Raw genomic sequence first — 18,108 nt, forward strand, 5'->3', positions numbered from 1 at the left:
TAGCAGATTTATTTATTTTTTAACACATAGCAGCATAAGATCCTGCTTGTAATAATACCTATAATATTTCCATTTCATTTTAGAATTTCTCATGTATCCTTTCTAGTGTCTGCGTGGTTAGCCTAGTGGCTGTGCGCTTTGCACCCATATGCCGGGAAGGAGTGTCCTAGGTTTGATTCTCACCGGAGATGTGAGGGGCTGAAGGATCTTCTTCAGCCATAGCCAAGTTAGCCGGTCATGGGTGTGGACAGTATGTTTTTTTTCCCCAGTTTATCCTTGGGTTTTTGATCCCACAAACAGGCAAACCGAACCCGTGAACACACAGGATATAGTACGGCAAGGAAACGACCTTGCTCATAGTCACTTCCTTAGTATGGCAGCATAGCTGCACCTACCATCTGTACGGATGAAAGGAAACTAATCATCATCCTTTCTAGTATCCATTTGGTTTCAAAAATAAATAAAAACATCACAGTTGCCAAGTAAAGAAGTTCAAAAGCATTGGTATTGATAATTTTTTCTCCTTTTTATTACAAAAATTACCTTATACATTTTTATCCATGATATTTTTACATATCTAACAATAATTACTTTACATTTCTTGAAAAAAAAAAGGGCAACATAAATTATATAAATAATACACTGAAATTTGTTATATGAAATTAAGCATTTATAATATATATTTTAATTAAACTAATATATGTTTATGTGTGTGTGTGTATGTATGTATATATATATATACACACACACACTTGACAGAGTTAATAAAAAACATCAGCCAAAACACTGTATTTACAATTTGAAATATCATATATACAAATTAACTGTTTTTTTATATTTGAATAATTTAATATTCAAATATAAAAAAAAGTCAACTTTTAATTTGAACTTAATTGATTAAGTTTAGAATTACACTCATTTCAAACTAAATCTTTCACTTCATAAATAAAGTTTATAAAGAGTGAAACATCAGCAAAATTGAAAGCAATTACAAATAGAAAATAATATATTACAATTCAGCAGAGTAAAATTCTAACATAAATCCCAAATTGTGCCTTGCAAACACTCATAATTATCCAGTTGGAGATGGAGTAAACAGAGATGCGTAGAATTCTGGTTCAGATAATTTTTTATGAAATTTGCTCACTATCTCTTGAATTTTTAATCTTCGTCGCACATGAGGAGGTTGACAACTTAAATAAAACAAAAGTTATGATTATACTTTATGTGTAAATTTAAATGTACACTGAATACTATAATATAAGCTTCTAACATTTAATAAAGAAGAAATAAACACACACACACACACACATACACACACACACACACACACACACACACACACATGGAGATTCACTGATGTTTCTCCCTGTAACGGATAATTGTCAGTGCATGGCGATTGCTACTGCCAATTCCCTGGAACATTCCCTTAAGACACACAGTGATTTGCCATTAAATCCTATTTCCTTATTGACGTCAAGATTATTTATTTCCTCAAATACCTCCTGCTCATTCACAATTAAGCCATCCTCTCCTATGTCCTCTACACTTAAGTTCCTCATGATTCCACCCTGATCAGGATGAAACACCCTTATAAATTGATCACTGAATACCTCAACAATGTCTTCTGCAGCAGTTACCATTCTACTATTTTCATCCACAAACATAATCTTACCATGATCATTCTTCCTGCTACTTGCCACATATCTAAAAAAAAAATCTCTAGGGTTTTTCTTCGCCTTATTTGCCAATTTATGCTCATACTGCACTTTTGTTTTCCTTAATGAGTCACTCTCCTGGTTTGTTCTTTATACTCTTCATGAAACTGATTATTACCATTATTCATCTTGTACTGCCTCGAAAGTACCTTCTTCTTCCAGATCTCATGCTTAAGCCCCTCATTCATCCATTTTACACTTACCTTAATGACCCTTTTGCCCTTCGGAATACATTTTTTCCCCTCACAGAAGTCTGCATATGACTAGCCACAACCCTGGTGATCACTTAATGATCACTCTAACCAACTAGAGGAAAGTATGAAACCCCACTCACAATTACATCCTCTGATATGATCAGATCTAAAACTCCCGATCTTCGCGTGCCCTCCTTTACATGCTGCCTGAGATAGTTCTCTCTCTCTCTCAAGAAATGAAGAAATTCATTTTCCTTATTCCCAAATGCTATTTCTTTATTCCAATCTATACTGCCATAATTAAAATTTGCCCATAATAATTACCCTTACTTTGTTTACTAATCAAAGTTGTTTATACATTTCTTCATCACCACCCTGCACGTTCCCTGGCTATCGCAACATTCAACTAAATATGTCTTCCTCTTCCTGTCAACTTCAACAGGGCCGGTGCGAGAGTATCTGATACCCCTAGGAAAAGAAAATTTAGGTGCGCCTATACAATATCTCTATGCAGTAATTAGCGAGTCATTTTTTTCGATACCCAAATTCGATTAGTGCGCCTATATACATCTTAAAAATAAATGTTACAGTTTTAAAAATTTTCTATGAATACATTTTTATGGCTAACTATTTTAAAAAATTATTTTTAATGGCATACTACACTACTTCCATGTACACTATGTATACCAGGGTTTCCCAAACTGTGTTCCGCGAGAAGATCCTGGAATTTTTGTCACTTTAGTTTTCTAAGCATTTTTTATGAATAAATATTTTATAGTGGAAATATTCTCAGGAGAATAATATTAGAGAATATTATGTTGCAGGTTTAATGGATTTTTTACAACACTCAAAAAGAATTAAATTAGAATTTAATACTCCTATATTTCGTCCTAGTCACTAGGACATCCACAGGGATTACAAAAACAATTAATGTAACATGCACACAAAAACTTACAATACTAAGCCCAACCACGTGGGTGACACTAAAGTAATATCTAGGTGGAGCGCCCTCTAAGGGCGGTAGTAGGTGGCCTGGAATGTAAGGTGGGACCTCTGGTGATGAGTGTTTCCCAAATCTTCGGAAGCTTAATGCAACCGTATTTGTTAAGATTTGGTTGGTTTCTGAGAGCTGCTGCTGCTGCTTCTAAGAAAAGTCTCTCTTTCTTGAATTTGCTGTGGTGGAGCATGGTGGTTTTCTTCCATGATACTCTGTGGGTGGTGTCCAAAACATGGTCAGCCAAGCCTGAATGGCCATAGTTGTGTTTAACGATGTACGACTTGTGTTCCTCCAGGCAGATGGATGCTGATCTGCCTGTCTGTCTGGCCATTCAGGCTTGGATGACCATGTTTTGGACACCACCCACAGAGTATCATGGAAGAAAACCACCATGCTCCACCACAGCAAATTCAAGAAAAAGAGACTTTTCTTAGAAGCAGCAGCAGCTCTCAGAAACCAACCAAATCTTAACAAATACGGTTGCATTAAGCTTCCGAAGATTTGGGAAACACTCATCACCAGAGGTCCCACCTTACATTCCAGGCCACCTACTACCGCCCTTAGAGGGCGCTCCACCTAGATAGGACTTTAGTGTCACCCACATGGTTGGGCTTAGTATTGTAAGTTTTTGTGTGCATGTTACATTAATTGTTTTTGTAATCCCCGTAGATGTCCTAGTGACTAGGACGAAATATAGGAGTATTAAATTCTAATTTAATTCTTTTTGAGTGTTGTAAAAAATCCATTAAACCTCCAACATAATGTCCTCACAGCACTTAAGCCTCTACACAAGTATTAGAGAATATGTCGAAAGCTCGGGCCCAGATCGGCTAATAACATTTGTGTATCGTTAATTTTCACACATCAAAACCTTTCAACATTTGTGAAAGAGAATACCGCTGTTTATGATCAGCCATAAAAATTGCCTGCAAGCGGAATATAACAATTGGCGGCATATAATCATTTTTGGTAGAAGCGAAGTTTTTAAGCAGCAATGCAGAGGCTGATCCTAATGAATAGAGAAACAGTAAAATTTGCATTAGAGTAGAAGAGGCAATGGGCCATACCGTCATTTGTATGAAAAAAAGAAATAAAATGTCTGCCAAACTACGTTAGCTCAATTCTTTGTTAAGAAGTAGAATAATAAAATGTATATCCTGAATATGTTTTATAGTCTTTCAGTTTCATGATTTTACTTTAACTAGGCCCTGAGACATACCTTAATTCTTTTATTAAAAATTTAAGGTTCAAAAAAGAAATTTGAGAAATGAATTATACTTTTTCCGATAGGTTATTATATTCGATTAGTGCGTTTTCGATTAATGCGCCTGTTTCAAAGAACGCATTAGGCGCACTAAGCGAGCAATTCCTGTATATATATTTTGTCATACTCACACGTACACCTACACATGTGGATATTTATAAAAATATCATTATGAACATTTATATATAAAATTTATTAATCAAAACCAATACATGGGTATACATATATGATTACTCCTAATATCTGTACAGCAAGAAAATTATTACATCTTAAATACAAAAATTATGAAAAATTAATCTTTCGGGTGTTTGCTTTGGCAAAGTTTTGAATTAATTCATCTATATTGATTGTAGATGCAATTTCATGCTCTATAGATATTATTGCTAGACCAGGGGTCATTCCTGAGCTGTCGTAGAGCGAGTGTTAAGTTTTAATTTCGAGAAACTCCTTTCTGAACTTGCTACCGATACTCGCAATGTCGAAAAAATTCTCAGAGCAATAAACACATTTGGAACCCTATTTTCTAAATTATTTTTGCATATGTATGACAGGACATCTAATGAGGAAGTATTTTCTGGAATTTGCCATGATATTATTTGTAATTCGCTACATAAATCTGTTCCGTCAATATCTCTAGAATTATCATATGTTAAATAATTTTCCAATATCAAACATTTTTTAAGCAGTTCTGCTAGAGTAATTTTTTGAAATTCATATATATTTAAAAGAAAACCAAACTTTTCGTTAATTGTAGACATGTGCTTGAATTTTTCATCAACAGATGCAATTGTGGTATCAATAATTGAAAAATAAAAATATACCTTAAATTTTTGTTTAAAATCTGATATGAATTCATCCTCTGCTTCATACACAAACTGTTTCTTTTTTTTTCTCTAAGTCTAACTCTTTCTTGTTCAAAATTAGGCGTTACACCTAAGACCTCAGCGATTTTTTCCGCATCTCTTAACATCTTTTTAAATTCATCCTCATTTCGGATTTTCATTAAGAAATTCTTTGCATCATGAATACAATTTATGGCACCATTTATATCAAGGCTTGTATTCTGAAGTTGTTTACTCGTAAAGTTTATTTCAAAAAGTATATTATACCACATTATTAAGGATGGGATAAATTTGAACTTCCTTAAAGTTTTAATAAGACTACTTGCATCTAATTTCATGGTATATCCACTTAATCCACATAAACTATCATCTTGAGATATTTCTAGCAGTGCTTCGCAAACTTCGGAAAAATTATATCTTAGGAGTTTTAATGAGTCAATTCGACTCTCCCATCGTGTATCAGAGACTGGTTTGAGTGTAAAATTACTTATGTGTCTTTTGGGGTATTCTCATCGACGAGTCAAACCGGAAAAAAATACATATAGACGATGTACCGCGTCAAAAAATGCTGTGGCATCTAAAGTATTAGCAGTGCAAATCACTACTAAATTTAATGAATGTGAACGACAGGGTACATACATTGCTCTTGGGTTAATATTTGAAATTCGTCGCTGCACACCTTTTACATCACCTTTCATATTACTGGCATTACCGTATCCTTGACCTCGTAAATCTTGTATTGGTAATGAAAATTTGTCTAGTTCCTAGTATTTCATTTGATAAAAATTCTCTAGTGGTATTTTTTTATTTCTATAAATCCCAAAAAGTGTTCTTTTATAGAAACTGTGCTATTACTAGTGTCTACGAATCGAAGTACTATGCTCATTTGTTCCGTGTGACCAATGTCGGACGTACAGTCAATAATTATGGAAAACTATTTTGCGGCAACAACAGATTCTAAAATTTTCTTTTTTTTTATCGCATTGGCGAAGACGTTTATTATTTCATTTTGAATATCTTTTCCAAGATAATGCACATATGTAACTTTATCTTTTATTCTTCGAAGATGTTCATTCATTATTGGATCAAACTAGGCTAGAAATTCGACAAATTTCAAAAAATTTCCGTTTCCATGCAAAAACAATGTCTCATTTGTTCCTTGAAATGATAAATTTTGAATAGCTAACATCTGAACTAAAGCAAAGAGTCGTTCTAATACTTGCACCCAATGTTTCTCCTCTTTTCTAATAACTAGCAAGTTCTCTTCATCAATGGTTTTCTTTTCTTTTATTCGAATTTCTATTTCTTTCCACTTATGGTAATTTTCAACCTGTCTTTGACTTTTTTTCATGCGCAGCTAAAACAGAAGAAGCATTTTTCCAGTTCCTCAATCCAGAATCAGCAAGGTTAATCTGCCATTGATCAAATAATAAACAGCAGAAGCAAAATGCAGAATCCGTAGATTTTGAATACAATAACCACAAACGCTGCATTGTCTCGCCGTTAAATAGTCTTCGAGTATAATGAGTCATTGAAAATCTTCTATTATTGTTATCTTTCGGAAAATCAAAATTATGAATCTGTTCAGGTCCATGTTCAACTAATAGTTGACGTAATTGATTGATATTGGAAAATTTTACAAGACACCAAGTTGCTGGATCATCATAATTTAAATTTGTACAATCAAATCCTTTTATGATTAGATCTGTAGAACAACCAGCTTCAGAATCAACAATACTCATATGATCTGTAGATTTCTCTATCAATGTTTTAATCCAATTTTTGGTATCTGTAGAATTCTCCTCCGATTCATTAATCAAAACTACAGCCGAATTATCCAACGAATATTCTTGAAGATTTTCTTCTTGCATGCGATTTCGATCTTCTCGGCAAAGATATTTTAAAAATGCACCTTCTTGTTTTTTTTTTCAAACTTTCTTCTTTTTCCGCTTTAAGATAGTGAAAACCAGATTTCTTTTTATCCATTTTCAAAATCCAGTAACTGAAATATTTATAAATAAAACTATTCAGTAATTCACAAATAAATTTTTATACATTTACTTAATGAAGTATTTATCAATTATATATACCTTATAAGTTATAACTATATAACTTATCTATCATACATTTATAATCTAATAATTCAATAATATCGTTTTCTATGAACATAATTGACAAATTTCTCAAATGCATCTGACTTAACGAATTGTGTTTCTAACACGTTTAAGTACAGAAAATGAGCGTTTTCATTACAAACAGGCAGTGTCCAGGGCCGCATTTATACTTCTGGAGACTCGAGGCGCAACATCATTATGAGGCCTCAAAATTAAGCACTTTTTTTTTTACTTTATTGAAAATACAAGTCAACATTTCCATGATAACTAATTTTAATAATGCAATAAAACATTGGTATACATATATTTGCATTTAAAAAAAAGTATAAAAATAAAGCAGTTCAAATTTAAATAAAAAAAATCAATACCTAAAAGTTTTTTTTTTTTCTTGCTTTGGTTTTAGCAAATATATCTATAATGTCATCATAATTAATCGAGTCCATTATATTGGATTCAATACATAATAACGACAGGTCACTTGTTTTATTTTGGTGCAAGTTGCTTCTTAAATAATTGTATAAGAATAAAAGTTTAAAAAAAAGAAAAGAAATTAAATACAATCAAATTAAGCTTGCTAATCAAGCTAAAAACAAGAACTTCATCAACTGTAAAGTTCAGATATTCTCACTAAAAATAAAAATTTTGAATTTAGGTAATAAATATTGTAGCAAAAAAACATTATATTTATGGAATTATAACATGGATCTAAATATAAATATAAAATGTTTCAGTTTGCAGTTTCTTCCCTTTTTCTACCCCGTCCCTATTAGGGCGAGTTGAGCCCCCTCATGGGGGTTAAGTATTTATGGCTGTAGATCCGTGTGTTCACGGGACCGATTTGCCTGCTTGCGGGAATGAAAAACCCCAGATAAACTGGGGGGAAAAACCTGCTGTCCACGCCCAAGACCGGCTAGCTTGGCTATGGCTGAGGAAGATCCTTAACCTCCTCACGTCGATGACGCGAATCGAACCTAGGACTCCTTCCCCAGGCATACGGTTGCGAAGCGCTCAGCCACTAGGACCGCGCGGATAGTTTGCAGTAACATGCACAGTACGCCTCCCTGCTTGACAGAATGGTTAACGTATCTGCTTTCCAACCACCCAACTTTAGGTGAAAGGTAAATTTTGTGGCCTAGTGCGAGACACCTTACTTATTGGAGGCCTGAGATTCATATAAAAAGCATATAATATAATGTAGGATTAATTTAGTTCCAACTTTATTGCACAATTATTAAGATTTACTCAACTCCAGATTTGATTTTTTTAAGTTGCAGTAATAAGCATCATAATTCCAGCTTTAGTTAAAATGATAACTTGCTATGCTCACTAACATCCACTTTTTTACTCGACACCCTTAAATTGATTTTTCAGTTCATTTTTTGTGCATCAAGATTCTAGTTATTTTACCCTAAAATAACTAGAATCTTGATGCACAAAAAAATGAACTGAAAAATCAATTTAATTTATAAATAATAATAAACTTGAAAATCAAATGCTCTGTTTATGTGATATAGAAACTGCTCTTATCCACTAATTAATACAAATAGTAGCAGCACAGACAAAAAAAAAAAAACCCTCTGTTGTCGCAAAAATGTGTTTCAAAATGATCGCAAGTTCAATACTCAGCGATCTGTTCTTTCCTAACAGGATTCTGGGAAATCACTGGGCGAAATATTCTTAAGAACGTTATGGATTAAACTGACCATATATTTAATCTCTAGATTAAACTGCTAAGTCAGTGATTGGTCAACACATCAAACATTTGGTAAGAGAAAATTTCCAGAGAAGGAGATTGTAATTTAGTAATATTGATAAGAACAATAGTCCAGGTAGTTAAGAAGCGAAAATCATCTGTGACAAAATGAAACTAGTTTATTTACCAAACACAAAAATACAACCAATTTATTAAATATATCTTTAAAGAGTTCATAATTAAAAGGACTTTAATAATAATAATAACAATAATATATTTCTACAGATGTGTCTCATCTTGTTTTGGTATTATCAAAATTATCAAGTTATTCTGAAGCATTATCAATTTTGCTATTTTATTATTATGCCGCTAATATTTCTTCGAATGCGGCACTTTTTACAACAAAACTGGCTAAGTCATGTTGAATATATCTGTTTGCAAATGTATACTCAAAATCTCTTTGACTAATAAAAATGTAGAATGCTGATGAAACTTGATCAGCATTCTATCTGTTAAAATGCAATTATTCCCCCCCCCCCCCCCCACCGTTAACGGATTATTGTCTTTATGTGCACTGTATTACTTGGAATTTCTTTACTATCCTACGATATTTGACCCTTTTTTGTTGCACAATTTATTTATTGTCTCTTCCCAAATAAAAACGAATTTCACATGTGCGAAAATAAATAACCAAAACGTTTGTTTACATTGGAAATATTATGTCAAATATTTATATTTTTTAAATAACATTTATTGAAATAAATATGACATTTTGCTTTCTTTCCTTGCAAACTAAAATTATATGGGTCGCACATTTCAATTTTAGGAACGATTTATTTATTTATTTTTTTAATGAACAAATGATGTTAAACTGCATTACTCGGGATTTCCGATTGTGAGTCTTTTTATTATCAAAAATTTATATCAATGGTATTTTATCAGATTCTTCGCCTTTGTCTTTTGCTTAAAACTGCAACAGTACAATTATGTTGGAAAAATAACGAATTTAAAAAGAAAGTGCGCATATGTTATCTAGCAGTATTTTGTGTGTGTGTGTGTGTGTGTGTGTGTGTGTGTGTGTGTGTGTGTGTGTGTGTGTGTGTGTGTGTGGTGATAATTTTTTTGGGGGAGGGGGGGGTTAGCCATTAAAGGCGAATTAATTCTGTTATGAAAATTTTGGAAATAAAATTTCATTTTGATGCATGCACCTACACATGTTCCGAAGGATAAAATGATTGGGGGAAACCAAGAAAGTTGAAATGCAAAAACCTACAGATTACGTTTATAAAAATTATGCATTACATCATATGATTCAAGATTTACATATGATTCTCAAAAAAGCAAAATTTAAAAGTGCGAACCTTCGCGCAATCTGTGAACTAACCTTCGAACTAAGATGATGAATAAAAAAGAAACTTAATTTGGAACAGATGGAGGCTGTATTTATTTTTAGATTCGGATTTTCGTGAATTTACAAAATAATTGTTTGACAAAAATAATTATCTTCAATCAAGTTCTGGGAGAATTTTAAAATGTATTGGTGATTAAAATAATCAGCAAAAAAATTGATAGTGACATTGATCTTCCATAGTGATAGGTTGGTCGATTGGTAGAGCCTCTGCTACTAATGGCTCAGTTAAGTAAGTTTGAGCGCGGTTAGTAGTTGGAAGGGAAACAATCGTTCGATGCTGTTAGCACACTCTCCCTCGATGAGTTTTTGGACTCCCTGGAGGTGTCAAATAATAATAATAATAATAGTGATACAATATGAAGCGAAGAAAGTATGAAAGGATTTCTTATTTTGCGCTGGCATTAAAAACTATAATTATACGATAAAAACAAGCAGCAAAATGAATATAACTCATAGGTATTTAATCTGATATAACTTAGATTCCAGTTACCGAGCAAACGGCAAGCAACTGCGTTTCTTGCTGTAGGCAACTGCACATTGCTACTACATACGCCAAATAATCTAGTTAAGTGTTCTTTTCGGCGTGAAGGATTACTGCCCCTTCTAATGGACATGACTGTCAAACTATACTTCTTATCCATGTTCTACCAGCAGGTGGACAGAATATTATCCAGGTTTGCTGGACGTGTATGTACTACAGCAAAGAAATGGTACACTTACATACATGGATTTTATGGAATACAGGAGTTCCCATTAGTTTTATATGTAGCAAAATCTGGCGACCAAAGGCGATTGCCTAGGTTCACCTAATGATAAAACCAGCCCTGACATTACACCACACCGCCTCAAAACCAGTGCCACTATTTCCCCTCTTTCATGTTTACCTTAAGTGGACTTAATTCCCCCTGCTATCATCATCAGCAGCACCTCCCTCCCTTTTTGCCCTTTCTATCCTCACGAAAAATACTATATCTTCCATTTCTATTCCTGTTACGATATCATCCTCATTCAACCATGTTTCACTTATTCAAATGATTTTGGGGCTAATAAACTCAATCACTGAAACCATTTCATCCCCCTTATTTCTGATACTTCTGTCATTTGTAAAAAATACAGCAATTCATTCATCTATAGCCAGGTCTACCAAGCCACTAGTTGGTTGTGATTTCCCCACCATACCTGCCCTTGCCCAATCACTTTTATCACCACTTACTACATGTATCTGTTCAGTCTCAATTTCCCCAGCCACATTGCAACATACTATATTTCCATACACACATTCAATGTTACTTGTTTTCGACATCCACTCTCCCTATGCCATGTCTCCCTGCCCACCCAGGCTCCCCATTTCCTCTTGCATTCCCGTTATATCTTCTCTCACACTACCATCGTTTCTGATGCTAAGCACTTCTATCTCTTCAATACCACTCTCCTGATCTTTCACTTCATCTCTTGCAGCATACACTGTACTTCCATATGGCAACACTTTCTCCAGTCCACTCACTCCAAAGCCATTTAAATGCAACCCATCGTATCTGATGCAGAAATAAAGAAGTTATGATGCCATTGTATAAGACCTTGATCAGGCCTCATATGGATTAATGTGCATAGATCTGGTCACCGGGTTTCATGGTGATGAGGATGTGTTGGAAAGGGTTCAGCAGAGCCGGCGGCTCAGACATTGATTTTTCAGGTCTCATACCGACATCCCGCAAGCAGAGGGGCCTCACACTTTCAAATTTCTAAGAAAATTTGATAATAGAATTTTTGATGTTTCAGAGATGTATTGATATATGGGAACGTTTTAATTAAATTAATTTTGATTCTGTCCTTTTATCATTGCTGGTACCTGGTACTGGCAATGATAAAAGGCGCTGGAAAATAGGAGGCCTCCCCCCCCACTAATAACTATTTCCTGAGGCCACGCAAAACCTCCAGTTAGCCCTGGGGTCCAGAGAAGATTCACAAAGGTTGTCAGTGGTCTTTGGATATGAGGAACAGATTGAGAGAATGTAAATTACAAAGTCTTGTAAATAGGAGGAAGAGGGGGGGGGGGATATGATTGAGAGATATAATGTAGTCAGGGGTTGTTATCAGGTTGACATGGAAGAGATTTTTTCATAAAATGGGAGGGGGGGGGGAGAAGTTAGATCAAGAGATGTAGGTGGAAAATGTATAAAGGGGATGTGAGCAAAAGAGTGAGAAGGTTCTTTGCATGGAGAGTGGTAGGTGAGTGGAATGCACTGCCTGAGTGTGTTGTGAATGTACACATTGAATTAGTTTAAGGCACGTTGGATGAGCATTGTGTGCAATAGTGTGTACCTCCCACGATGAGTCTCTAACTCCATGGAGGTTGGATGTTAATAATGTTAATAATAATAATATGTTGTTAATGCAAGGAGTGTTAAGGGTTTTTAAGATATGGTTTGATTAATATGTTGTCAGCTAAATGAACCTCCCACAATGAGTCTGCTGACTCCATTTTTTTATTTTTTTTATAATATTATTTTTATAATATTATTATTATTATTATTATTATTCAGGCCTCCATGGAGTCAAAAGATGTGGGAGGTCCTTCCTAAGAACATAAAGTCTGTCAAGATTCATCAAGGGGAGGTCGATGAATCTTGACAGACCCCCCCCCCCCCCTTGAGAAACACAAAGTCTATCATACCACTCCTTAAACTCATTGACCATTCTCGCTCTCACCACTCTCCATCAAGCAATGCATTCCACGGTTCAACCACCCTCCCCTCCACGCAAAGAAACCACTCCTCACCCCTTTTGCTTACAGTTTCCTTTCGTAACTTCCAGGGATGGCCTCTTGTCATCACTCCTTCCCGCTGTTCAAACAAGCAAAAGAACTCCCCAGTGTCAATTCTGTAACCACCTCTCAACAGTTTAAAAGTCTCAATCATATCACCTCTCCTTCTTCTATCCACTAAATTCTGCAGTCCATATTCCCTCAGCCGATCCTCATAACTATCCTTGTACAGTCCTGAAACCATCTTTGTATCCTTTCCACAGTTAATTTATCCCCTTCAAATCCTGGGGGACCAAATCTGAGAACAATAGTCTAAGTGTGGTCTGATCAGAGACTCATACAACGGAATGATAACCCTTTTATCTCTGCAGGTCAGTGTCCTTCTCATAATTGCAGCAATCCTCTGTGTTACATTCACCATCTTTGCAATATGTCCCCTAAATTTCAGGTTTCTATCAATCATCAACCCCAGATCTCTTGTTTCCCCTACTTCCTCCAGTATAACTCCTCCCATAGAGAATGCAGCATCCCATCGATGTTTCCCAAACCTCAAGACCTTACATTTTGCTGCATTAACTGATACCCCCATTCATTTGCCCATCTATCTAGCTTATTCAAATCCTCTTGCAGGGCTACCACATCTGCACTATTACTAATAATCCGTCCCAGGTTCGCATCATCCGCAAACAACTGAATATCCCCTTGCAGTCCACTGGCAATGTCATTGATATAAAGGTTAAACAATATAGGTCCTAGTACTGAGCCCTGTAGGACCCCACTTGTAACCCTCTGCCTCCTTGAAACTGCTCCACCATACACAACTCTCTAATACCTATCAGACAGCCAATCCTGAATCTAGTTGATAAATCTGACATCCAGACCCATGTGCTGCAACTTAAATATCAGCTTATCATGTGGCACCCTGTCAAATGCCTTCGCTAAGTCTAAGAAAATTGCAGTATATGCCTTTCCCCTCATCTAATGTTCTTGTAACTTTATTATAAAAGGCTAGCATATTGCTAAAACAAGAGCACCCTTTCACAAATCCATGTTGACTCTCACAGATAACATTACCCTCATCTGCCCAATGCTGTATACGGTCCCTCACTACTTTCTCCAAGATCTTAACAACTACTGATGACACACAGACTGGCCTACAATTAGACACTTCCAGTCTGTTAGCACCCTTATGCAATGGCACTATCTTACCATCCTTCCACTACCTGGGCACCTTTGCTGAAGCCAGACTTTCATTGAAAAGCCAGGTTGAAGGCACTGTCAGTTCCCTAGCACATTCTCTCAAAACTCGTGGTGAAATATCATCCAGTCCCAAAGCTTTACTGACATCCAGAGTACTCAGTATCTGAAACACACTCTCCTCCTGTACCTCTAAACCCTGAACCAGCCCTATCCCTCTAGCATTAAAACTGACTTCTCTAGGATGAAATACTCCTAGTATTTATAAAGTGATATAATATAATAATAGTAATAATATATATACAAAGCTTATTTCTTCTTTTCACATATTCACATGATATAAACAAATATAATTCAGAAAAAATTAAATCACTTCAGGAGGCAGAACTGCAAAAATGGAAGAAATATGAAGATTATTACAAGACAGAGACTAAAACAAGTGAGCGCAGTGGTGGGATGCAACTATCTTGAGAGCTGGTTTACCCTGCTTTCTCTTTCATATCAGAAATGAAAACTAAAAATGCTTCATTGAAATTCTTTATTTCTTTTAAATATTTCCAAACTGCTACACAATTATCATTGTAGTCTTTATTTCTTCTTATCATCAGCAGGTATGCAATTATTTCTCAGCCACATTTGAACTGATGCAATGGAAACCACCCCAAGAGCCAAATGGAAAGCCAATCAAATTTGCCTATTTGTTAGAAAAAAAAATGTAAGAAGCCATCTTACATTTTAAACTGTAAAATAGCTTCTTCAATCTGAATATATAATATTCATAGTTGCAACTCTCCTTCAGCCACTGTTTCACAACCATATAGTGAATGGAAAATTATTCACATTATAAGGAAGTGTTGTAAAAACTACCATGATTAAAACATGGCATGTTTTAATCATGGTAGTTTCTTAAAACACTTTCCAATTAGTCACAGAGTTACTGATGCTGATTTCATAATTAAAAATTTCACTGAATTAAAATTTCAATTATAGCTCTATAATTCACTTTTTTATGTATGTATAAGGGAAAATAACACTAAATGTAAGAATTATAGTGACAATGAAATTACAGAGGAAGTTCCAATAAAGAATTCTGAGCATTTTTGAGAAGAATGCTCATAAAAACTGTGGAAGATAAACATGAGAAATAATAAATTGGGCTAGTCTAGCTAGTTACTTCTCAAGTTTTAGAACAAAATTTCAGAACCTTCCACTCTACACACTGAAATGACAGGTCAACCATTGCCCACTCATACAATCTATTGAATTCCTCCTATAAGGCCACAACATCTGATTTAGTCTCCTCATTTCTCCCCCAGTTTTGCATCTACAAACAGTTTGATATTTCTAGTTAAATTCATTCCATTATCATTAATATACAAATTAAAAAACAATCTCTTCACAATAGACCACACAGTCAGAAGTTTGAACTGAAGAAGGGTACTAGAAGATGGTGATGAAAAGAAGGATGCACACTAAGAGTGGCATCAAACCTAATATCAGATGTATTAAATTCAGTTCTTTACTTTGTGCAAATGATTTTGTACTCCTAAATAAATCCAGACTTCTGGATCTCTAAATCCAGAACTCTAAGTAAACTAAAGAACTACTGTAACAAACGTGTTAAGAAGTTGAAAGTTTTTTCACATAAATTAAAAATGCCAAGAAATTATATTCTCGGTTTCATCCATTATCCAAGTGTAAGCAAACAAAGTTTGCACGCAAAGTTACTTCACAACTGGGCTACTTGTATATAGAGACTAATGACTTCACATCAATTGCTTTAGTATCCCATGATGCAATGCACATATCCTTACGGACAAGTATAATGCTATGCATTATGGGAAGGGCCACTACCCAGGCCGGTTTCAACCTTTATTGAGGTCTCATCAGTGACACCCAGACCCAGAAGTGATACAGAGATTGAAGTAATGCAGAAGTCACATTTCAGTCATTAAGTGACTTTGCATACAAACTTTGTTTGCTTACACTTGAATAAAGGATGAAACCAAGAATATAATTTCTTGGCATCTTTAATTTAATATTTGTTAAGAAAATTGGGAATAAAGAGATTAAACCATGAAAATAAGTAGGAATAAATAATAGTCCACATGGTTAGCAGAGTGGTTATGTGCTTCGCAACCATATATCTAGGAAAGGAGTGTCCTGGATTCGATTCGACATGAGGAGCTTAAGGATCTTTCTCAGTCATAGCCAAGTTAGCTGGTCTGGAAGTGGACAGCAGGGTTTTTCTCCCCAGTTTATCTGGAATTTTTTCCTCCTGCAAGCAGGCAAAAGTATTCTTCTGATCAGTTTGTTTTACAAAATGAAAATCCTTTCCATATTCATGTGAGTCTAGTTAACTCACCTTCAGTTGAAAGGACAATTTTATTTTATTCATTTATTATTATTTTGTGTGTGACTTGCAACCCCCATAAAGGCTGCAAACCTGCAGTACGTTAGTGCTGTCAATGAATGACTAGGTTTTGTTTTCTATTTTGAGGATAGTCTGAAAAGTTATTGGCCTAACAATGAAAAAGCTAATTTATAATTTCAAAATTATTTTTAATTTTCAACGTAATCCCTATTAAGACTAATACATTTATTTCAGTGATGCTCCAGCACCATTATACTGTCCCTGTAGTGGTTCTCAGTAAGATCTGCAAAATAACCCTCTACAGCTGCATTCACCTCTTGATTCAAAGAAAAATGCTGAACAGCGAGAAACAGTTTTAGTTTCGGGAAGAGATAGAAGTCAGAGGGAGCCAAATCTGGGAAATAGCATGGATGTTCCAACGATTCATAGTGCAGATCCCTTAATTTTCCCATTGCCAAAACACCTTTGTGGGAAGGTGCATTGTCCTGATGAAAGATCATTTTTTTCGTCTAGTCTGGTTAAAAGATTGGAATAAAATTCCCCAGTTATTGTTTTACTCTTTTCAAGATAATAAACAAAATGCCTTTAGCATCCCAAAACACCGATGCCATCTTTCCTGTTGATGGAACCGACTTTGTCTTTTTTGGTGCTGAACAACCGGCTTCTGTCCACTGTTTTGACTGCTGTTTGGATTCTAGTGTGTAATGGTGAATCCAAGTCTCATCGATAGTAATAAATTGATGCACAAAATCAGTTTTATTCTTATTAAAAATGCTCCAAGCACTGTTCAGAGATTTTCATGCGAGTGTGTTTTTGATCTGTTGTGATATGCAGTGAGCAAGCGTGGCACCCATCTTGTGCAAAGCTTTTTCATTTGCAATTCTTCATGTAAAATATATCCTACATGTTCTTTTGAAATGCCTATAGTCTCAGCAATTTCATGCACTTGATCAATGATTTGTGCTGTTGTTACACTTTTTGCATGTCCTCCACATGGATCATCTTCAAGGCTGGTACGGCCACGTTTAAACTCGGCAGCCCATTTCTTAATTTTGAAAACGAAGGAGAAGAGTGCCCATAAACTTTTATGAACTTCGAATGAATTTCTTTTGGTGTTAAACCTTGTTTTACAAAGAATTTTATAACTGCACAATACTCAATTTTATCCACTTCAACGGATACAAACAATACTTTTACTTCAAACAGCTGTATAAAAACAAACTACTTGATAGAATGACTTGCAATTCCACATGGATGCTTATGACAGGTGTACCAACTTAAAAAAAAAAAATCGTGCCGATAGTGTTGCAATCTATGGTCGAGGCTGAGAACATTTCAGACCACCCTCTCTTTCTCTCTCTCTCTCTCTTTCTCGCGTGCGTGTGTGTGTGAAAATTAGTTTCAATGACTATAATACCGAGAATAACATTATCTACCGAGTAAATATGTACGCCAATATATATATATATGTTAAAGTTACCAAGCTATTTTAAACCTGGTTTTACTCCATTTCCCAAGTAAGCAAACAGACAAACAAGTC

The 18,108-nt window shown here is 35.0% G+C and overlaps 1 protein-coding gene across 1 annotated transcript in view; it reads right to left on the minus strand.

The window, feature by feature from the left end:
- Positions 1-534: 534 nt before the first annotated feature.
- The window catches only part of LOC150101697 (ral GTPase-activating protein subunit beta), a 778,187-nt gene continuing 760,613 nt past the window's right edge, over positions 535-18,108 (minus strand). The window contains 1 exon segment of the mRNA XM_090400967.1: positions 535-1,193. Within this exon segment, the coding sequence (XP_090257093.1) occupies positions 1,073-1,193 (121 nt within the window). The 3' untranslated portion in view covers positions 535-1,072.

Source organism: Typopeltis vanoorti, chromosome 11 (assembly GCF_054136105.1).
Source record: "Typopeltis vanoorti isolate ZY-2024b chromosome 11, IOZ_Tvanoo_1.0, whole genome shotgun sequence".
Classification (NCBI taxonomy): Eukaryota; Metazoa; Arthropoda; class Arachnida; order Uropygi; family Thelyphonidae; genus Typopeltis; species Typopeltis vanoorti.